General features: G+C 36.9%; 4 protein-coding genes across 5 annotated transcripts; 2 read left to right on the top strand and 2 right to left on the bottom strand.

The window, feature by feature from the left end:
- Positions 1 to 1,158: 1,158 nt before the first annotated feature.
- LOC100180722 (4F2 cell-surface antigen heavy chain) lies at positions 1,159 to 4,858 on the top strand. The gene is made up of 11 exons (XM_002120548.2): positions 1,159 to 1,985; positions 2,202 to 2,402; positions 2,485 to 2,610; positions 2,668 to 2,810; positions 2,877 to 2,996; positions 3,115 to 3,251; positions 3,356 to 3,557; positions 3,616 to 3,783; positions 3,959 to 4,100; positions 4,284 to 4,435; positions 4,550 to 4,858. Exons 1-11 carry the CDS (start codon positions 1,835 to 1,837, stop codon positions 4,643 to 4,645), a joined length of 1,638 nt encoding a protein of 545 aa, XP_002120584.1. The 5' UTR covers positions 1,159 to 1,834; the 3' UTR covers positions 4,646 to 4,858.
- Positions 4,724 to 11,046, bottom strand: LOC100183078 (leucine-rich repeat-containing protein 74A). 2 transcript variants are annotated; one of them, XM_002120011.5, is made up of 11 exons: positions 9,804 to 10,419; positions 9,326 to 9,413; positions 8,899 to 9,077; positions 8,468 to 8,575; positions 8,079 to 8,240; positions 7,740 to 7,859; positions 7,387 to 7,555; positions 6,959 to 7,110; positions 6,560 to 6,736; positions 6,036 to 6,226; positions 4,724 to 5,442 (listed from the first exon to the last, which is right to left on the bottom strand). In XM_002120011.5, exons 1-11 carry the CDS (start codon positions 9,891 to 9,893, stop codon positions 4,893 to 4,895), a joined length of 1,986 nt encoding a protein of 661 aa, XP_002120047.1. In that variant the 5' UTR covers positions 9,894 to 10,419; the 3' UTR covers positions 4,724 to 4,892. The 2 variants fall into 2 exon arrangements, with proteins under 2 accessions (XP_002120047.1, XP_009857603.1); XM_009859301.3 differs by lacking the exon at positions 4,724 to 5,442 and adding an exon at positions 5,647 to 5,719 and having other exon boundaries at positions 9,804 to 11,046.
- A 128-nt stretch (positions 11,047 to 11,174) lies between these two features.
- Positions 11,175 to 15,236, bottom strand: LOC100186248 (lysocardiolipin acyltransferase 1). The gene is made up of 8 exons (XM_009859300.3): positions 15,183 to 15,236; positions 14,575 to 14,795; positions 14,267 to 14,276; positions 13,974 to 14,162; positions 13,441 to 13,572; positions 13,061 to 13,192; positions 12,236 to 12,369; positions 11,175 to 12,008 (listed from the first exon to the last, which is right to left on the bottom strand). Exons 2-8 carry the CDS (start codon positions 14,758 to 14,760, stop codon positions 11,592 to 11,594), a joined length of 1,200 nt encoding a protein of 399 aa, XP_009857602.1. The 5' UTR covers positions 14,761 to 14,795; positions 15,183 to 15,236; the 3' UTR covers positions 11,175 to 11,591.
- On the top strand, positions 15,213 to 20,274 carry LOC100184573 (cAMP and cAMP-inhibited cGMP 3',5'-cyclic phosphodiesterase 10A). The gene is made up of 11 exons (XM_018816947.2): positions 15,213 to 15,707; positions 15,878 to 16,047; positions 16,265 to 16,404; positions 16,460 to 16,581; positions 16,640 to 16,794; positions 17,509 to 17,649; positions 17,737 to 17,849; positions 17,982 to 18,148; positions 18,406 to 18,557; positions 18,808 to 19,380; positions 19,566 to 20,274. Exons 1-11 carry the CDS (start codon positions 15,312 to 15,314, stop codon positions 20,023 to 20,025), a joined length of 2,589 nt encoding a protein of 862 aa, XP_018672492.1. The 5' UTR covers positions 15,213 to 15,311; the 3' UTR covers positions 20,026 to 20,274.
- The last annotated feature ends 135 nt before the right edge of the window (positions 20,275 to 20,409 follow it).

The raw sequence follows: 20,409 nt of genomic DNA, 5'->3' as shown, positions 1-20,409 counted from the left end.
CGAAATTAGCTAGACGGCAACACTAAACTAACGGCGACGTCCACGAAACAACCTGACCGTGACACAGCTCAGAATCAAAGCTGACGTAATCGCACCGAACGCGGGGTCATGACAATGCGCTGACACCGTATCGACATCGTAGCGTAATTGTGACGTGACCATCGTCCCAAGCACGCTATACATGACGTTTTATTTAAAAAAATAGTCTCGTGGGGATGGTTATACATAATATTAAGACAATAAAATGGTAAATATTTATTTTATGCGCATATTATACGGCGTGTTAATATTACTCGAGTATATGTGTACCAACAAAGCGTGTTTATCAAGCGATTACGACAATACAGAATCGTTGAAAGATTCGACCTTTTTAGACGAAGTACACAAACAATAGAGTGTAGAATAACAAAATCGGATCCAGCATATGTTCGCCATGGTTTCATTGCATATATTTCACTGACATACAATATGTACTATAGCAGTGACTGACAAAAATAGCTGGTAATATTAGGTTCAGCAGATAAGGGGCCTCCTATCAGACGGCAACACTAAAAGAGTGCACCAGCTAACACGCTCACACGTACAAACACACAAATATGTACTTCATAAGTACTTTAAGTCCACTTACATGCTCAAAAACATAGAAATAAAATAGAGTGGAATGCGCAACCGCACAACTGTCAACCCAGAGTCAAGGAAATACATCTAAACATCGACCACAAAATATTACCATGTATCAATAAGCGACTTGAAGCCAGTGTACCCTCGGTTATTTCTTCCTGGCGAAACGTATCTGCGAAACAGCATTATATCGGAAATGCTAATGCAGTAAACCTACCACGAGCACTCCTCGTAGTCGACATGAAGAAAGTGTTTGACTGGGAATTTATACACCGCATGTTGTTTAACTTCAGATTTGGACTACATTTGTTACAAATGAATTTTACTCTATATAACAAATCAAAAATGCCAATGGAGTTGTCATCATCAACAACAAAACGTCTAAATCGTTTTCATCCAAATACGGCCTGCACAAAACTGCATGGGAGTACAACGATATGTAAGACCAAAGTCCATAGAAATCAGAAAGAGTGATTTCTATGGACTTTGTGTAAGACTAGTCACATCGATTCCAAACAATTGGTTTCAAACCTCGCAGGAAACAACACCATAAACAAACGAAGACAAGTAGAAAAGCCGAAAATGGTTCGACAACGATAACTTTACCAAAGATTTTTACCAAGCAATTTTAAAATTTAAATTGACTAAACCAAAGCGCAGCAACATAGGCAATACGACAATACGTGAATATCAACATAGAAGACGCAGCGTTGTCCAACATTTATGCTGTATCATCATCACTCGGCGTTTTGATCAGCACTTTTCTTGGTCTTTGTTTGGGCTAAAGCCGTGACGAAGCAGGATACAAACTGCATACAAAACCAATACCGGCGGTGGGGTGTTTTAGTGTTTCACGGCAACCAAATATACGTTATTTTGGCCATTAAACATCAGTCTAAACTAAATTATAAAATAGCGCATGTTGTTTAATATTTTAAATACATTTCAAGCAAAATATTGCCAATGAATATTGCTGTAGTAAGTGTACTTTTACCTTTTACACCATACACGACCAAAATGGTTGCTTTAAGTTCCCGTCTCGAAACCGGTTTAAACCGGTTCTGTCTCGAAATATTGCGTCATCCAATAAGCGAGACCGGCAACAGCCGCCCTTCTCGCTTCTTGCCTCATTATCGAACGCGAGGATTTCTGATTAGACGTTCTGTTCGTGTAGTTATTATTTGTTCAGAATTCTGACATACAAACTTAAAATATGGGAAGCCCAGAAAAGCCAATTGATGTTGAAATGGGGGACATGTCAGACGAAACGAAGGAGCTTAACCCAGAGGTTAAAGTTGAACTTCTAAAAAAAGAAGAACCAGAAAAGGATCGTTTTACTGGATTAAAGAAAGAGGAACTCTTAGGTAATTAATTAAATTGAATAGAAACCTGTGTCAAGAATTATTTGTTCCGGTCATTTTTAACTTTTATTTTTCGGAGGGTTAAATTTACTTTGTACAAGTTTATAAGCTGCATAGCCTTAATCGTTTTATGATGCTTCAATTTACTTTGTAAAAGATAAAGGAAAAACAAGGCATGTTAGAATAGTGGCGGATCTAATTGTTTTTTTTTGTTTTTAGCTATTTCCAATGAACCGAAATGGGTACGAGCTCGCTGGGTTTTGTTCATCCTTTTCTGGCTTGTGTGGATTGCCATGCTGGTTGGTGCTATCCTAATTGTCGTGAATGCTCCTCGTTGTAAACCAGAACCCGTCCCACAATGGTATCAAGATACTGTTGTATACGAAGCTGATGTTGCTGAATTTGCCGCCGACTTTAAAGGTATGAAAGCTTGGCCATAACTGTCCTAGTCCAGTTTTTGGTTTATTTTGTGCTTCTAATCTAATGTATTGTTCTTGTGCAGGAATGGAAAACCATTTGCCATACATCCAGTCTCTGAAATCTGATGCAGTGCTTGTAAGTGGTGCTGGAGACCCAACAGGAAACCTTCCAGGTTTTGATGATTTGAAAAAAGCAATGGAAGATAAATGTAAGATTTAATGCAAAGTGTTTGTCTACAGTTATTAATTGAAACAATTTATTCCAGCAATGAAACTTATGGTGGATTTGGTCATTGACACACTGTCAATAAGCCACACTTATTTCCAAACCTCAGCTGTTTCTGGTTGCACAGGAAATCTGTGCGACTTCTTCATTTGGAGACCTAACTCAACTGATTTAAACCAAGAAGTGTGTATTTTTTCTTAATATCCAATAACCTGTTGTAGTATATATTTAACAAGGTATATTTGATAGGATTCAAAGTTTCAATGGGTTTACAATGAAGCTCGTGGCTCAAATTATAAAGCAAGCAAAAGTGACGCTAATCTTGCATTTATTAACTATGGAAATGCAAAAGCCAGTGAATATGCAATGGTAAGAATCTAAACATACAAAATAAATATATTATGGAGCCTGTATAGACTGCTGTGTATTAGCAGTCTGTATAAATGCATGAAAAACTGGTTTAAACAGGAATTGTTTTTGTGTTTAGGATCTGGTTGGAAGTTGGTTTAATAAGGGAATTGATGGAGTTCAACTGCGGGATCTTGCAAATGTTCAAGAATCAGATATTTTAACAAATAAAATTTGGAAAAAATATATTGAAGACTCAAATGCTACTGTTCCAAGGTAACAGAGTAAAGTCACATACAACAATACAATACAAGTATAGATGCCATCAAAGAAGGCATTTATTTTTTCAGTTAGCATGTAACTAAACATATGCTTTTTAGGGCGTTGTTCCTTTACTCATCTGCTCAGCCAGCAACTCAAATGCTGTCCGATCTATCTGTGAATGGTACAAACACAATTCCTAGCCCTGTGCAGGTTAATGCTGGGCCAGCTATGGAAGTGAACAAGGCGAACTCTGGTAAACTAATTCAGAATTCTATCACTGCTTGGAGAAGCCAATCTCGTTCCATCTCTGCCTACACAGTACGTAATGTATTTGACTTCAAAATGTAACAAAATACTTAACGCAAAACTATCTTAGGTCAGCCCACTTGGGGGACCATTGGCAGAAGAGAAATATGGCAACAAAACAGCTTCTGGTTTGAATTTACTTGTTCTTACTCTTCCCGGAGTCCCAGTGCTTCGTTCTGGAGATGAAATTGGAGCACAGTCTTCTGTATTTGAGTGGCCAGAAACAATTACAGAGGAAGTAAGATGTTGTTAGTTTTCAAACATAAACAACCTAATCATCTCGGTTTGCTTGAACTTCTTCGTAGTCAAATTCGCTATTTCACAGGTTTTTTTTCGGTTTAAAAAAACAGATACAACCAAACATTTACTTTTGTTAGACTACCGTATTTTTAACATAAAACGTGTCTTCACAGAGCATCCCAGAAAATACAAACCAGAATACTTTGTTGACAACAAAAGGAGTTACAGTACTTCGTGTGGCAGGCATCCAATGCCTACAAGCACTGAGATACGATACACAAGATGCTGATACAACATTTAATTTCCTTGACATAGGTAAGTCGTAAGTGAATTGTCTCAATACAAGTTACAAACCCATTTGATGCTGCTGTTCAGTCAAGTATTCTGACTGTTGTTTATTTGAGCTTTTATTTACCCCATTTTTACTACAAAAACATTTGATGCTGATACAGAATTAAAAGTTCTGATTGTTATTTACCGCATTTTTATTTTTAATAGGTAATGATGCTGTGGTTGCATTCCTGCGTAAGTGGACAACAAAGGCTGCAGTGCTTGTTGTGAGCAACATGAGTCCTACAGAGCAAACCGTTGCTGTTAATGTAGCTGGTGGATTGCTTGATAAGGATGACAACCTTGTGAAAAAGACAAAGGTAATAGCCAGCCAGAACTTTCTGAAATATATCTTTGAAATATTTTTTGCAGTTTTTTTTGTACTAGTGTAAATCATAAAAAGATTCTTTAAACTTATTCATTTTTTTAACTAGGTGGTCGTTGCAAGCAGTGATTATAGCGCTGATGCTGAAGTTGACTTGTCTGCACTAAAGTTGTCTCCTGGAACAACTGTGATCTTCAAATCTTAAACTTAAAACACATTTAAATACATGTAGTTACTTAAGAAACTAAGTTTAGCCTCTTTGCTTGTATTACATTGTTGCATTAACACTTTTTAAATGTTTGGCAAATATTTTAAGTGCAAAATGGTGCATATTACCAAAACTCTCAATTGCGACACCTCTATAGTATGTAACTATGGAATACAACTAGATGTGTGTTGAATAAACGGATACTAAGTACATGAAGTGGTGGAATATATGTTTTGGTGAAAAACTAGGTTAGGGGGATTTTTCTGGAGTTCGGAATTCCGGCTGTTCTTCTGAAGCGAGAGGATAGTCTGCTTGCATCTTTGGAAACTTTTTGGTTTGAAATTTTCGCAGTACGTTCTACATCTGGTATCAGTAACGTAACGGGTTGTAATTCCGTATCTCCGCGTGTTAATTGTTTATTAATTCCGAAATCTTTATGATGTGGAGCGCTCGTTTGAATCTCGTCATCGTAACCACTGCGGGGAGTGGTAGACGGACTCAACTTTGCGCCATGTTTGGACTTGCGTCGCCCTTTTTTTAATCGGCGACTTGCTTCAGCCACGACGTTGCTGCTTTTGGTCCCCGGTGTTCCAACCACAAGACTTCTGCTACTTAGTGGCGAGGCTGAAGGCGAATTGTCTCTACTGTGGATTGGTGTAGTTGCTTTAACCGCCTCTTGCCACACAGAAAGAAAGTTCTCAGTTTTTTCGACTTCCTTTGCTTTCCTGCGGACCTCCTTCCTTCTTTGTTCACGTAGTTTTAACACTGCCTCTTTTTTCCCAATAAGAAGTTCCCTAAATAAAAAAATTGATCAGTACAAGAACTTTCAAAACAGATAACTTGACAAACCTGTCCAGTTCCTTATTCTATGACTTCCTGTATATAAACTAACTTGGGCAGTATCAGTAAACCTGTTTAGAAATGCTTGCGACTGTTCTGCGTTAAATATACTTCCACAAATGCAACCACTGTATTTGTAATTCTCAACTACATATCTGTACGATATTCTGGTTCTGTATTGAACACACTGTAAACTCAACTTGAAGTCTTCATTCTTCCTTTACTAGCGTTCTGGTAATAACAAAACAAACAGGTCAAGCTAAAATAAATAATGGCAATATTTGGGCACACTACGTTTATAATGGCCAGAAATACTTTTGACAGGAAACATTATAAAAGTTGGGGTGTTTAAATCTCAAAACAAGTGGTAGGCTAACTTGTGAGCGAACACGAGGAGTGTGAAACGGAACAACCGCGTTATTTATAACTCCTGTCGTTTCCACGCCACAAGTAGAAGGATAACAGCGATCAATCAAATAGAAGCTATCATCGTATATAGGACTGTACATATCCTCCCTTACAGAAAGATATGGGTTAAATTTCTTACCTGTAATTAACCTGGCCATCAGTGTCGATGTCTAGACTGTTCATTAAATTCTTAAGCTGAAGTTTGGTGAATGGAATTTCAGCGTCTGTGATTCCTTTCTTGAACTCGGCAGGAGATATCTTCCAACTAAGATCCTTGTCAAAGTTTCGGAACAAGTCAACCAACCGAAGCCTCTTGTCTTCCAAAAATTTCTGTATTGTAAATAATAAACAAGCTTTATTCGGGAGTGGTGTTGACGTGGTAAAGGCGACTGGAGTATGAAAAGTTGGTTAGCAAAGAAATAAATTACCAGAAGAGTTCCATAGGACTTGGAAGTTGTTATCTAGCAATAGTGTACGTGGGTATGTTGTACATAATACCCCGATCAGTTTTACATGTTTTAAATTACCACCCTAGTTATTATTAACTATAAGTGCTATCAGAGTTACTTTGTTATACGCCATAGGCCTTTAGGGTATATAATACCTCTAAAAATATGTTGTGGAAATCCAGAAGTGGTCCATTAACTATTAATTTCAGCTTACCTGCATAACCATCATTGGGTCGGCCTCTTCTCGGGAAATTTTCTGCTCCCTTTGTTCAGTCGAAGCATCACTGCTTTTCACGGTGAACGTGAAAGATGTTCTACTGCCACCCAGCGACGAAGTTCTTCCGCGTAATTTTTCCGCCAACTCAAGAAACTCTCTGTTTACGCGGACGCTCTGATGAAACAAACAAAGAGCGTAAGCCATCTTTAGCTTATTGTTATTTTCCTATTGCCAAATTATATTTGTAATTTTGAAAAGGCTGTTAGCGAGACAGTAACCAAACGAGCCTCGAAAACATATATGCGCCGATCCATAGGCGTTCTCAACACTGCGTCACGTTGTTGCTATACCATGCATAGTTATGTGGAATGTCCTTATATATGGTTAAATAACTACCTTCAAATCCAAATCTTCAATCGCCGATTTTTCGTTTTTAAAGATTGCATTTATAAGCAAAAGTGCTCCTTCCTCACCGAATGGGTTGTCGCCGATCCTTAACGTTCGTAGAGTGTCGTTTACCTCAAGACCCTTTGCCAACATGGTTAAACCTAGTGGTAACAGTTAATCGTAACATTTGCGCAATGTTGTCCACTGGTAGGCTATGTCTAATTTACATTTGCAATAGGTGGTGTGACTTTTTTTTCTATAATGTTGTGCAGTGGTAGGCTATGCTTTATAACACTCATTAAAGTTGTAACGAGTCCTAGTTTTTTATATTAAAGTTTAATCTATAAAAGCAATTTTCGCCAGGCAGTATTTCTTTCGGTTATGTTGGTACAAACACGCACCCATGTGGGCAACAGAACTCCTTTATTTTTCGCTACCTTTATCTGAAATCCTGTTAAAGCTGAGGTCGAGCCAAACTAATGTGTTGTTGGTTTTCAACGCCTCTCCCATCGCCATAGCTCCTTCATCGGCAAAACCATTCCATGATAGATCGAGAGTTTTCACAGTGATGTTTGATTTCATACCAGCACACACTGCAAGTGCTCCCTAAATGTAACAGTAAAACACTGCAGTCAAGTTTGAATGCTACTTATTACACAAAGCCACTATAAAATAGGTTTGATTCAAATGTGTGACACAATTGTAGCAAAATAGAAGATAACACTATTTTAGCGTTCATGCAGTTACTGAAACTGCGTATTTTACATCACTTGAACCATACGGTACATACCTTTAATCTCAGGTGATTCCAGCTGAGATTAAGTGTTTCAATCGCTTCGTTAGCAGCAATAGCTTGACCCATCCATTCACCGCCCAATTCACAAAACTCGTTTCCACTGATGTCAAGCTCCTATTAATGTAAGATAATGGTTTATTATCGCGTGGCGGAGCAGACAACAAGTTTGTTAAGGTCTTGCCCTATAGTACAAACACACCCACAGTGGTAATAGCACCGAGCATAGAACACAGCGCCTAAGCCCTATATAGGCGATAAACCACCGCCTCTTGCGTATCTGCATTATTTAGTATATACTATTGCATCACTTGACTGTAACCATGAACGACTTACTTTTAACCTGAAGTTTTGACGCAACGCCTCTGCGAAGTACTGGCCGTCAGAATCTTTAAAATCATTACGGGAAATATTAAGCGTCCGCAAAGTAGTGTTCTCCTGCAGCATCTCACCAACGTAGCGGGCGCCTTCGGATCCAAGTTTGTTGTGAGATATGTTCTAAAGTTCAGGATGTTTGTTAAACAGTTTACAATCATAACTTTGGCAATATAACATATTTGCTTACTCTATAGATCTTTTATATACTCTGTGGTATTACAAGGCCAAGCAAGCTGATTTATTGCGCTTCAACGAGAAGTCATACGGCGTGCCGGTTTTATGGCCACGCTAATCCCATTTTAAAACAAAGTGGGTCAATGGACAATGATCGTGTAACTTCGACTTACCAGAATAGAAATGTAGCAGTTTTCCATTAACATATCCGCTATATCTCTCATACCCTCGGCTGTTATCCAATTATCCTCGATGTTTAATTCCAAAATTGAAGTGTTTATCTGCAGAGTGTGTATAAAACATGTTCAAATATTTTTAAAAAGTTTTTTTCGTTTATTTTAATATACGGCTCACAATTTGGACAACCCACAATAGACTATTAATCTAAATGGGCCACTAATTTTGCCCAAGAACACATACGCCCACAACGGTGGCAGCAGTCATCACGCGAATCCGTATTCTGCGCTTGGCCAGCTCTAATCAATGTGCTCATTTTTTGTGGTGTTGGGTGTATAACATATTGTGATTTCAAAAGAACACAATATGAAATATTTTTAAGCATATAGAATTCATATACGGCGGTAGCATATCTTGTAACAGTTACCACAAGGGGCGCAGCTATGGCTTTTGTTCCATTTGGCCCCAATCCATGATGGCTCATATTCATAACTTCATGTTGAAGGTGGGTTACGAAATAAGAAGCAGGCACGACACCGAGTTGCTCACAGGATTTAAAGTAAATGTCAACAGCTGTAAAACTGCGATATGCGGTTCTACCTTCATCTACAAGAAACAAATATTATCAAAACAAAGTTTTTAATTTTTTTTTGAATAAAACCATCACCAAAAAGAAAAGTATATAAAAATCGCAATGTATGTTGTGTGGATTGTTTGTAATCGTGTTGTCCGTCGTAATTAAGGCGATGTATATAAGCTTACAGCTTAATAATTAACCAAAAACAAACGATCAGTTGATTTTATCAAGTTATGAACTACGTACCTAATTCATACACCTAACATAAAACACCAACCTTCTATTTCTAAATCTGTATCATACGCTTCTTCGTCTGTTAATTGAACAATTGGTAAAGGATCATCCACTATGGCAGTTTCGGACACCTATATATAAACTAAAGTGAATTTACTTAGCTTACTACTTAAATAAAGTGATTTTACTAACTATTTCTTAACTCATTAATCAGAATATCTCCCTAGTATAGGCTTATATGATTCGAATTAAAATACAATAAACGCTTTAGTTTAGATTAACTGACGTTGTTTAAAGTTTAAACTGTTCACATTAAATTATTTATTACTTCGGGACACAATAAAGGAACAGCGTTGTAAGTAAATGAGACATTAAAACCAAATCGGTACAGCTAAACTGTAAAAGTACAAACTGTATATATATATATAGTTTACTGTGGTCAATGTAAATAACAGTTATTAAATTGCATATAACGATTAAACAACAGAATAAGCGTATTAACGGCTACAAAAATACCCTACCTTAACCTCGTTAACTGGGGTGTCCTCTAAGTTATCGGTTTCTTTACTTTCTTTTTCGGTTTCATTTGAAAATTCATTTAACGGCGACATTTCCAGGTAATTTAAAACACAAATACTAGGAAGCTAAACCCTTCTTGGCAACAGTTAATATGTATTGTGACGCAATAATCGCAACAGTGATGCGTTACGCCGTAAACTTTTTTTGAAATTAATGCCTCACTCAAACTATCTATTGCTGTATATTACGTCTTTATAAATCTCAATGCACGTTATTACCAATAACCTATTAATGCTTAAATTATCGTGTTATATCCCATATCCTTCGAGCTCTTCTAAAGTGGATTAAATCGACCGAACAACAGGCTTCTCAGAGAAGATTGTTGTTTACTCATTTGTGACTCGATTGTCGTTTTCATTATGTTATAGCGTTACTTTCTCTTCAATCTCATCAATGCAAATATTGGAACAGAAATTGGAATGTTTACTGGGAAACCAAATAATAGACTATATATGCTGACCACTTACAGATTTTAAACTTGTACAAAAGAAGGCCGAAAACAGTCATTTGGACTTAAAATCCGGGCGTAAATTTAAATTTACAAAGAAAACAACAAACCATTTTTTATAATATATACTCTCTATGTTTATCCACAGTCTACTAGAGATATCACTTATAGGCCCATAGTAGGCCGTGGTTTAATAAACACGGCTTAGAATTAAAACTTTAAGTTGTTGCACACGGTGCGTCGGCTTATGCCTGCTCTTTCGCAAATAACAACATCACTAAGACACGGGGTGCTAAATATGATTTAACACAGTTTGTTTAGCATATGTTCCAAAGTTCAAAATTGCTGTTTGTTGGCTCATTAAATAATAGCAGCGACAAATAATAAGTACCGCGCACTATTAACTGTAATTAACTGGGGCAATTGGCCTCAGGTTTGTCATTCTGCACTTCCGAGTATGCTAAATATATTTCTCGTTGCTAACATTCTCAGCAGGAGACCATTTTGATGTGTCCTTTACGGCTTGCCCAATATGTATTGAGTAGGTCACGCTTCATTTAACGGGAATAAAACTACTCATAATCTACTTGCTTAATCTATACAAAACCGCTTAATGTTTATGGGGATAGATTTTCATCACACGAATTAAGCAACATCTGACTGTCAATAACTGTCAATTATACTAATTATGTCTTTTTTTTGATGTTCAATATTCTGGGATAGGTGAATAGTATAAACCAGAAATAAGTGAAAACAGCGCAAATTATTGATGTATAGTAGGGTGGGAAAGATGGGACATTTTTTCAATCTTGGATGAAATTATTTGGCTGACTTTATTCTAATAAGTGTTACAATTGGCAAACTGTTGACAAGTGAATGACATTTATTCAACAGGGAGGGTGGGCAACAACAAACTGTTAAAAACGTTAAACAATACACGAATGTGTTTAACACGCAAAACAATTATTAAAGTTTCATTACTATTCGAATTGCTGTTACGATACGTTTAGTTAACGTTTGCTGACAGTGCGGAACAACGAATAAATAAATATCACACAATTTTACTGCAACAACTGTCACTTTTAAAGGTTTCAAAAATGAAACCTGTTTGACTAAATTAAAACTTCACGATTTTTGCGGAAGTTGATAAAATAGTCAAACCAAAGCGTAAAATTGAATTAATAATCTAAATTGGGTGCAAATTATTGATTGAGCAGTGAGCATACACGAAGCAATTACAACGTCGATTGCGAATATAAAATAATGCTTATTTGGTGTCTTCTTATGAACGGTTTAATCGAGTATAATAAGCGTCGCCACCGCCTATTTCTCCGCGACCGCTGTTTCTACGCCCCCACAAAGGACGAGGCTTTTTAAACTGTTCAAACAAAATCATCTCGAGCTTTTCGACTCCGCCAAGCAGGTAACCGGAGCTCAAATAAAATAGAATCATCATCAATGCGTAATAGCGCGCAAATGAACTGACAACGACAAGGTAGGTACAGAAAACAGTGATCGCCGACCACGCACAGAAACCTAGGATGAGCAAGAAGGTTCTCGGATCCTGCGGTGGTTTTTTCTCGCACTTAAAACGCCGGAGATCGGGATTGGGTTCAGAATAATATTCTTTCAACAAAGCTTCCTTTTCAGCCCAAAGATTCTGACACCATTTGCCTAATTCATCCTGGTCTTCCGGCAACTAGTTATACAATAATAATATTGCATAACGCACGCTAGTATACATATATTTAAAAACGATTTGATTGTTATTTTTGATGTTGTAGTAAAATAGGTCCGGCAAACACCATATGGCTGGAGTCCTACTGCGCGTTAGAACATTTATCAGTGTTATCAATGAAGGACAAGTGGCTGTCAAATTATCTGCATGCTTTTGAGTATAACGCTGGGCAAAATTTAAAGTCTTACCTCGGATATTGAATAACGCTTGATGTGAAAATGAACAGCACGAGGCGCCCCTGCTTTTATTAGTTCGAGCTCATTATGCAGGATCTCGTACGGGTACGCAATCGTGACATCATGTACAGCGTGTATGCCACTGACTAGAAGGATATTAAATCATGACATGAGTAAACAAAGTTATCGTGTAGTAAATGAGAGTGCTATCATGATTACTCATGGAACATATGCAAAAACACATGAGTGTTTTATGTGAAACATATAGTTTACACTTTACAAATGCTTGATTAGGACATTATACAACATGTGCTATGGCCTGTTTAATAATTCGCCAATTGCGGCCTAAATTCCTGTTTTCATTGCCTTGCTGTTAAGGCTTTACACTTATAGAATAGAATACATAAGGGTATTTGATAAATATAAATGCTATACCATGACGTCTGAATGAATTGAGTAATTAAGGAAATGCTCTTTTCCTGAAACATAAGATACCTAAATCTGTTCAGCTAGCAACATAAATCTGAAATGCATTCAACAATATGTAATATCTATCTAATACAAAGTATAGGAAAACTTTTAAAAAGTTTTTTATTGTTAAAATGACTATATGTTTATTGGACTACATGTTTACTATTTTGTTAAATCAGATGTTGTAGTATATATGACTAGTTTTAACAGCTGCACAATGTATAGCTGCACAAAGCACACAACCCTTAGTTAATGTAACCGTTAGCACACCAGCCCACATTTTCCTATTTGTTTGCCACAACTGGGCAGGAAATGTGCGTAAGGTTGTTTTGCAATAGACTAGTAGCTAATGGAAAAACAACCTACTATTTCGCAAATGGTTGACAAAGTATGTGAAACCGGTAGTTCTTGGTTGAAGCACGTACTCAAACTCAGTTAAACCACTTTTCCGAGCATATTCTTTGCTTCTTTTCTTACTTCCTTCATTAAAATCAGTTCCTATAAACAGAACAACATAATGTTAATTTTAAATAATCTTAATGCATAATAAGCAGTTTCCATACACCAGTATGATAAACACCTATACTGCTGGCCATTTTCCAAGTTTTACAAAGCTTGATCAATTTACCACATTTAAACATGCTTTTGTTACTTGATGAGAATATAATCAATAAAACATCTGCTGGCTTTATCGAACTAAAACCAATGTAATGTCAAACCAAGTTGAAATAAAACAAAACCCATACCTTCAGCGAAAAATAAAATATTTGGTTTTGATTCGAGTTCAACAAAATAGCTCAGAATGTTGCTAATATGAACTTGGTCAGCTTCCCATTGCCTATCAAGGAATATATAACCTGCAACTTGCATGGCCCAACCTTCAAAATATAAAAAATATATTTAAAAAGCACAACGTATACCAAAGAAAATAATCGTAAATAATATTATACCCAATTACTAAGATAATTCATATATGTAACTAAATGAGCTTTTAAATGGTTTTAATTTGTAGGCATACTGGATTTTTAAACAGAAATTTGGGTGGTGCACTTTAGAGTATATAGTAAATTATAATACTATACTATACATTGCAATTACAGAACTATAACAGCGACTATAAAAAGTAGAATTTCAAGCATTTGTAATTTTATTTTTAATGTATTTTTAAAGCATCTATATGTTTTACTTCTAATTTTAAAACCTTTATGCCCACGAATTACTCTACATTCATAAATTGTCACGCTTATAAAACTGTGAATTGAGTTACAATGTGTCTTACCCAACCCTGGAATCCATTTCAACATTGACTTCAGTGCGATTTTCTGCCTGTTAAGGATACGAGCGTGGAACACATAGGGAAAGAAATACAACCAGTCAAGTCTGGTTCTGTGATTCATCAACACCATCGTCTTCTCATGACGTTGGATTGCATCTCCAGTGACAACAACTTTCATTCCTTGCAGAAGTTCTGAAATGCAAGTTAGAACGTTTGCCATGATTCGATAAAATCCCCAACATGAGTTTATTACTACAAAAATTCAAAACATAAACAACAGGACAAAACAAACTTACCAAAACAAGTCTGCACATCATGATTGGCACAGGAAGACATGAAAAAGAAGGCAGCAAATTTAAGTCAATTTTAAACAACCATTTTGCCAAAAAAATAACAATAATGAAAAAACTACACACAAAAGTATAAAAAATTATGGTTTCAGCATTAACTCAGCATTTATTGCTAGTTAAAGACATTTTTATTTATCCTCAGTTTAATTCTAAATAACAAGGCAACTAGTAAACTTGTACCAGGCTGCTATTTATATTAAACAGGAGCTATACTTCAACGACAAGTGAACTACTACTTCTAAAAGAATGCTTACCACAATTTGTGTCTGCCACATTGAGCTAAGAACCTCAACCACTCTTCTATATAGCCAAGGCCATATAACCATCAGTGGTAGCACAGGTCCATATATGAAAATGGATCCATATAGACAAGTGATAAAGAGAAATGAAACTGAAAATACACCTCCAATTAATCCACAACCAGCACCAACAGAGCCCATCTCTTTTTGTGTGGTACTACAGTTGACTGGGTGTCCTGAAATTTTTTAAAGAAAGCTAAAGTGGATATGCTAAAATATCAAACTTAATGCATTTCATATAACGAAAATCTATAATGCTATAGAAAACTAAACTCTCCTTCATATATTTTTAAACAAAACAACCAAAGCTATTGGTAACACGAACCCTAAAGCCACTGCTTTAGCAGTTAACACACAGGAAACACTACATTTAACAGGCGATACACAGTGGCTTTACACAGACAGATTACTGATCAATGATATGAGACATTGCGCTGCTGCCATTAGGTCACTGCCCTAAGTATGTTCGTAATACTCGGCTTACGGTTGTGTTGTGACTTTTACTGTAACTGCTTTATATAAAAAAAAACTTATCAAACCACCAATATGACGTATAACATTACAATGTGCGCGCATAAACATATTCCTTCCGGTGTACATTTTATTCACCAGCATAATTAAGCACCAATGTGGAGTACGGCGAAAAGACCAAATGCTATACAATTTGGAATTCGTCAATAAAGCAACCAAGCATGACATCTCCGTGGGCTTATCGTCAAATGAGAACTCAACCTCGGCTTCCATTTCCTGGTCAAAGATGTACCCAAAGCCCCCAGTTTGATGATCGTGATATTTCATCCCCAGAACTAAATCGATGCGTTGGTCAACTCACAGGATTGACAAAGCTTGATCCTTCGAATTTAGATTCATGCGCATTTGAAGAATATATCATTGCAAATGTGCGCTTGGAGACACTTAACAGATGGTGTACTAAAAAAAGGTCCCAGTTACAAAATGATAGTGTTGCTGGTGAAGGTAAATTAAAATCTTTGGGCGATGTTGGCGTGCAACAAGTCAGTGATCAACAGCGAATACTAGAAAAGGAAACTAAATCGATTTATAACAACAGCGAGTTACTTTTTGAAAAGGTAAAGCCCGTTGATTTTTCCTGTACAATACGTGTTATTGCCGTATAGACATTTTTGTTAAAATTTCTGCACGAATATGTTATCATAGGGCTGCCCAACATCTGGCCACGGCCTTCTGCTAATGAGTGTATATAGCCTCCTTTACCAGCCCCAATATTTTATATATGCAGATATCAACTGGAAATTATTTGCATCCTTTGTACATGCTATGTTCCCATCTACAAACATCAACGATGTCTACGAGTTTCACGTTTTACGCGGTTGGTGGGACTTGTGATACAATCCATTTGTATAATCCAGAACTACCACAGTGGCAAAACGATCCACCACCAGAAAGCAGGTATAGAAGAACTATTAACAAAAAATTTGTTCGATTTTAATTTTACAAATAGAGTTTGCTAAAAATGTTACGTTAAAGCCCCCTAATCTGGATTTTTACACCAGCCGAAATTTTACAAAAACTTCCGGAGAAAATATTAACGGGCCAATAAAGTCAATAACAGTGTGTCAGTGTGATAAAAGTCAAAAACCACGATTCTGATTTGAGTTGTACACAGAACTTCCATTCTTCCAAGTTATCCTGTAGAGGAAGGTGGCACAGTTGCTTCACATGTTGCAAGCACCCAACAATCTGTAACTATTGACGACATAACTATGGATGAGAGATTTCCGAAGGGAACTTCTACCCTTGAATCTGGTATGCACGTCATTTTTATTTTAAATAACCGAAAGTATACGAGAGACTTTTTCAGCCGCTGTATCGGTGATGTGTCTGCCTGTAGCGTTACCAAACGGTGATCTAATTGGTGTAGTAGAATTTTGTCGCGCGTGGCACAATGCAGAATATACATTTGAAACTCTAGCGATGGCTCAGGTAATAAAAGCGGCATTGCAACTTTTGTGATAATAATACATTACTGCTCTGCCTACAGACGACGCTAACTTGGGCAACCATGGCAATAGACAAAACACAAGTAAGCAGTGGACTAGAACAACAAAACGCCATGAGCAATTTTCTTCTTCAAGTCTCGAGAACATACCTTGATGATATTACAGACGTGGACAATATCATTCAGCATATAATGAGGTTTTAATCGAATTCTGAATTTATAACTTGATATCAAACGATAAAAGAATAATATATATTTTTAAAATTCGCATTAGGTTGATCACTTATTATCCCCTGTGGCAAGGTTTTCTATACTACTGTAACATCATGTTTTCAGATAAAATACTTCTTCTTTGTTTTATTTGAAGCTTTTATGTGGTTGCGACTTTAAGAACACGTTTTTTGCTTTTCCTGATAATTAGTCTTCGCGCGTATTTTCCCTTTTCTGATAATTATTCTTCGTGGCGCGAGTGCGCCTTTTTCTCATTCAACGTTTACATCGGAACTAAAATTGGATAAAACGCGCGTTACTTCAGTTGTTGTACAGTTAACGTGGTGGTATTGTGGTGAAACCGTTGGTGCATTTTGTTGGTACTCTATTGTGTTTAAGAGCGAATCCTATTAGCCAATGTGTCTTTTAATTGGTATCTAGTAGGTGGGGGAAGATGGGACTCCCATAGACCGTCGTTAATTGTTTAAACTACTATAGGAATATCTAAATATTATGTGCTAAAGGTGTCTCATCTTCCCCCACCCTACTATATATCGATCATTAATACAGAAAGTCTATATACAGCAGTCTATGTTAGGCAGTTAGAGCAGCCCCCACAAGACCATGCAGCATACACATTGCGTAACACTCAATGTAACAAGAATATGTAGCGCAGCTTTATTTATTTATTTATCATACAGGTTTGCTAAGACGTTGGTATCAGCAGATAGATGTGCCTTGTTTCTCCACGATAAAGAAGCTGGTGAACTCTACTCTAACTTATTCGACAATGGCGAGGTTATGGATGGAAAGAGCGTATTTTCAAAGAAAACTGAGTTGCGGTGAGTTACACACAGTACAACAGACAATTTTGTTTTGCGTATTACATCCTGTAGCAGCGAAGTAACGAAGATAATGCATGCATTCAGTTTTTCAGTAACAAAGGGAATAGCGGGTGCATCAGTGAGAACGAAGCAAACATTGAACATTCCCGACGCTTATTCGGATCCCAGGTTTAACCGGGCAGTGGACAAAGCTACAGGTTTCACATAAATGCTTTTTATAGAAGCATCAGGGCAGCCCGATTAAATTTATAACTAACAACACTCAAGCAGTGGATAATACAACTTAAGTTGCAACCTTTTTGATGTAATAAAGTATCATACTATGACAGGGTACACCACAAAAAGCATCCTCTGCATACCAATCATGAGTAACGACGAAGTTTATGGAGTTGTTGAGATGATAAACAGGAAAGATGGGGGTTCTTTTACCATGAACGATCAGAACAACTTTCAGATGTTTGCGGTGTTCTGCGCACTTGCTTTGCGTTATTCAAAGGTAAATATTGCAGAATATGTAAATCAGTAAGAGAAAAGAACAAAGTATTACGGGCCAAAAACCTGCGGAATATAGAAATATTTGTATGTTAGACACGATAGAGGCGCAAATCTGAAGACGCGAATCGAATCACTAAATGGTCTAGTAGTTAGTTGCCAATTAGGTATGTAATAGTTATACAGGCTCTTTATATACGTTTATCTTCCTCAACGGCCAATAGACCATTGGAACAGTGGTATTTTTGTTCTAATTTCCAGGTCCATACTAGACTGCAAAAAGATCAATGCAGGCATGCAATACTGAAGGAGAAATATTTTTACCACAGTCAATACTCAAAGGCAGATTACAATGAGTTAATTAAGGCACAGAAAGACGATGAAACTTTTGTTTTGCCCCCCAACTTTGACAGGTATAATGTGATGAAATTTATATATCGGCTTCAATTTTTTCGCAAAAAGTAAACAAGGGATTACATTATATTTAGAAAAGAAAATGTTGAGGGTACATTTTTTTAGTCGCTAAAAGTGAGGTTATTGTATTAAAACGACGACGCCAACATACCACACACATTGTGTTTTGGCACCCAGAAAGAAATACCCTGTGTTTAGTATAACAAAATTACGATGATACTTTGTCAAAGTTGATATACTTTGGTTTAGGTTCCATTTCTCTCTGTTTCATCTTGATAAAAAGCTCATGAGTTATTTCATTAACATGGTTATTGAACTAGCTGGTAGTGGATCTCATTTGCTGCCCTCAGCAAACGTCATGACTGATTTTATCCTGACTGTCCGTGAGAACTACCGTGACATACAATATCATAACTGGCAACACGCTATGACGGTCACACACGCGATGTTCTGTATGTTGAAGCAAAATTTAGAAATTTTTGACGAAGTTGAGAGATATGCATTGCTAGTTGCTTGCGTATGTCATGATCTGGACCACAGAGCAAGATCAAACCAGTTTTTGCAGAAAACCTCGCATCCACTAGCACTACTGTATCCAGCATCCACAATGGAATATCATCACATTAGTATGGCGAAAGATATTCTCGGTCGAAAAGAAAGCAAGGTGTTTCAAAACATGACTAACGAGGAATACGAAAAGGCAATGTATGTGTTGAAAGAAGCAATTCTAGCTACGGATCTAGCATTGTATTTTGGCAATAGGGGCCAGATAGAAGAACTTTTAACCCAAGGAGAATTTGACTTCGATAATCAGCAGCACAGGTATTATTAATTTGGTATGTTTTGTAAGTCAACCAAAATAATAATAATTAATAACAATCTAATTCTTGAACTCGAAAAACACAGCATGATGGTGTAATCTTGATTTAGAACATTTTTATTATTTTTGTGATTAGTAGTTAATTTTTTTAAACATTTATCACCTCAACTTTGTCCTAATTTATTAGGACAAGCGCCATTGGTTTAATGATGACCGCATGTGACTTGAGTTCTTCAGCTAAAGACTGGAGTGTAACGAGACAAAACCTTCTGGATCTTCATTATGAGTTTTGGGAAGAGGGCGATCAGAGGAAAAAGCTTGGGATCAAACCTTTGCTTCCAATGATGGACAGAGCACTGGAAGAGGATCTGGCAGAAGGTCAGGTCGGATTTTATTCAAACGTCTCCATCAAATGTTTTGAGTCTTTGGCCCGGGTCCTCCCATCTTGTGAGCCATTGGCAATCCGTGGAAAAGAGAATCTTGGTCACTGGAGAAAAGAGGCTGAAATTGTTAAAGAGAAAAAGGAGGAGAAGAGAAAGATCGCAGAAAAAGAGAAGCAGCGAGAAGAGCGGTTGAAACAAGAAGGTCTTGGTTTAACTTTACGTGGGGGAATGTGGGTCGTAGAAGAATCTCGTCCCACTTCATAAACATTCATATACGAAATACATTGATAATATAGTTTATTTATTCTCATTTTTTATATATAGTGCGTACGCAAAATTCCAACGTAGTAGCAGCATTCTAATATTAAAGGGTAATTATACGTTCCATAGTATTTTAAAACGCATGTAAATGTAAACATTAAACGTTTAATCTTTGGGGGACGTTGGTTTATATTTTTTGGCAAGTTTAAGAGAAAAGAATCCATTGATAAATGTCTGGAAAAACCACTTGAACAGCGCCATTGTGTCAGTGACTCCTTTTTGTGACATTATCTTGACTGCCATGCTTGCCTCGTACAGATGAGCAAAAATTAGGAAATGAAAGACCACCTGGCCGACGGTACCGTTGGTATAAGTAACATAACGATA

The sequence above is a fragment of the Ciona intestinalis genome, chromosome 2 (genome assembly GCF_000224145.3).
Source record: "Ciona intestinalis chromosome 2, KH, whole genome shotgun sequence".
In the NCBI taxonomy this organism is placed as follows: Eukaryota; Metazoa; Chordata; class Ascidiacea; order Phlebobranchia; family Cionidae; genus Ciona; species Ciona intestinalis.
The sequence above is the reverse complement of the archived record's forward strand: the minus strand, read 5'-3'. Positions and strand labels throughout refer to the sequence as shown.

What these genes read in the sequence shown, in the direction of transcription:
- LOC100184573 (XM_018816947.2), top strand. Translation starts at nt 15,312, where the DNA reads ATGACATCTCCGTGGGCTTATCGTCAAATGAGAACTCAACCTCGGCTT. An exon ending in GATCCACCACCAGAAAGCAG is followed by an intron (nt 16,048 to 16,264) that starts GTATAGAAGAAC and finishes AGTTGTACACAG; the next exon opens with AACTTCCATTCTTCCAAGTT. An exon ending in TTCGATAATCAGCAGCACAG is followed by an intron (nt 19,381 to 19,565) that starts GTATTATTAATT and finishes CTAATTTATTAG; the next exon opens with GACAAGCGCCATTGGTTTAA.
- LOC100180722 (XM_002120548.2), top strand. Translation starts at nt 1,835, where the DNA reads ATGGGAAGCCCAGAAAAGCCAATTGATGTTGAAATGGGGGACATGTCA. An exon ending in CAACTGATTTAAACCAAGAA is followed by an intron (nt 2,811 to 2,876) that starts GTGTGTATTTTT and finishes TATATTTGATAG; the next exon opens with GATTCAAAGTTTCAATGGGT. An exon ending in ATTTAATTTCCTTGACATAG is followed by an intron (nt 4,101 to 4,283) that starts GTAAGTCGTAAG and finishes TATTTTTAATAG; the next exon opens with GTAATGATGCTGTGGTTGCA.
- LOC100186248 (XM_009859300.3), bottom strand. Translation starts at nt 14,760, where the DNA reads ATGGGCTCTGTTGGTGCTGGTTGTGGATTAATTGGAGGTGTATTTTCA. An exon ending in TGTCAACCATTTGCGAAATA is followed by an intron (nt 12,370 to 13,060) that starts GTAGGTTGTTTT and finishes ATATCCTTCTAG; the next exon opens with TCAGTGGCATACACGCTGTA. An exon ending in AGCGTTATTCAATATCCGAG is followed by an intron (nt 12,009 to 12,235) that starts GTAAGACTTTAA and finishes TTGTATAACTAG; the next exon opens with TTGCCGGAAGACCAGGATGA.
- LOC100183078 (XM_002120011.5), bottom strand. Translation starts at nt 9,893, where the DNA reads ATGTCGCCGTTAAATGAATTTTCAAATGAAACCGAAAAAGAAAGTAAA. An exon ending in ACTGCTACATTTCTATTCTG is followed by an intron (nt 8,241 to 8,467) that starts GTAAGTCGAAGT and finishes CCTGAACTTTAG; the next exon opens with AACATATCTCACAACAAACT. An exon ending in TAACAGGATTTCAGATAAAG is followed by an intron (nt 7,111 to 7,386) that starts GTAGCGAAAAAT and finishes TGTTACCACTAG; the next exon opens with GTTTAACCATGTTGGCAAAG.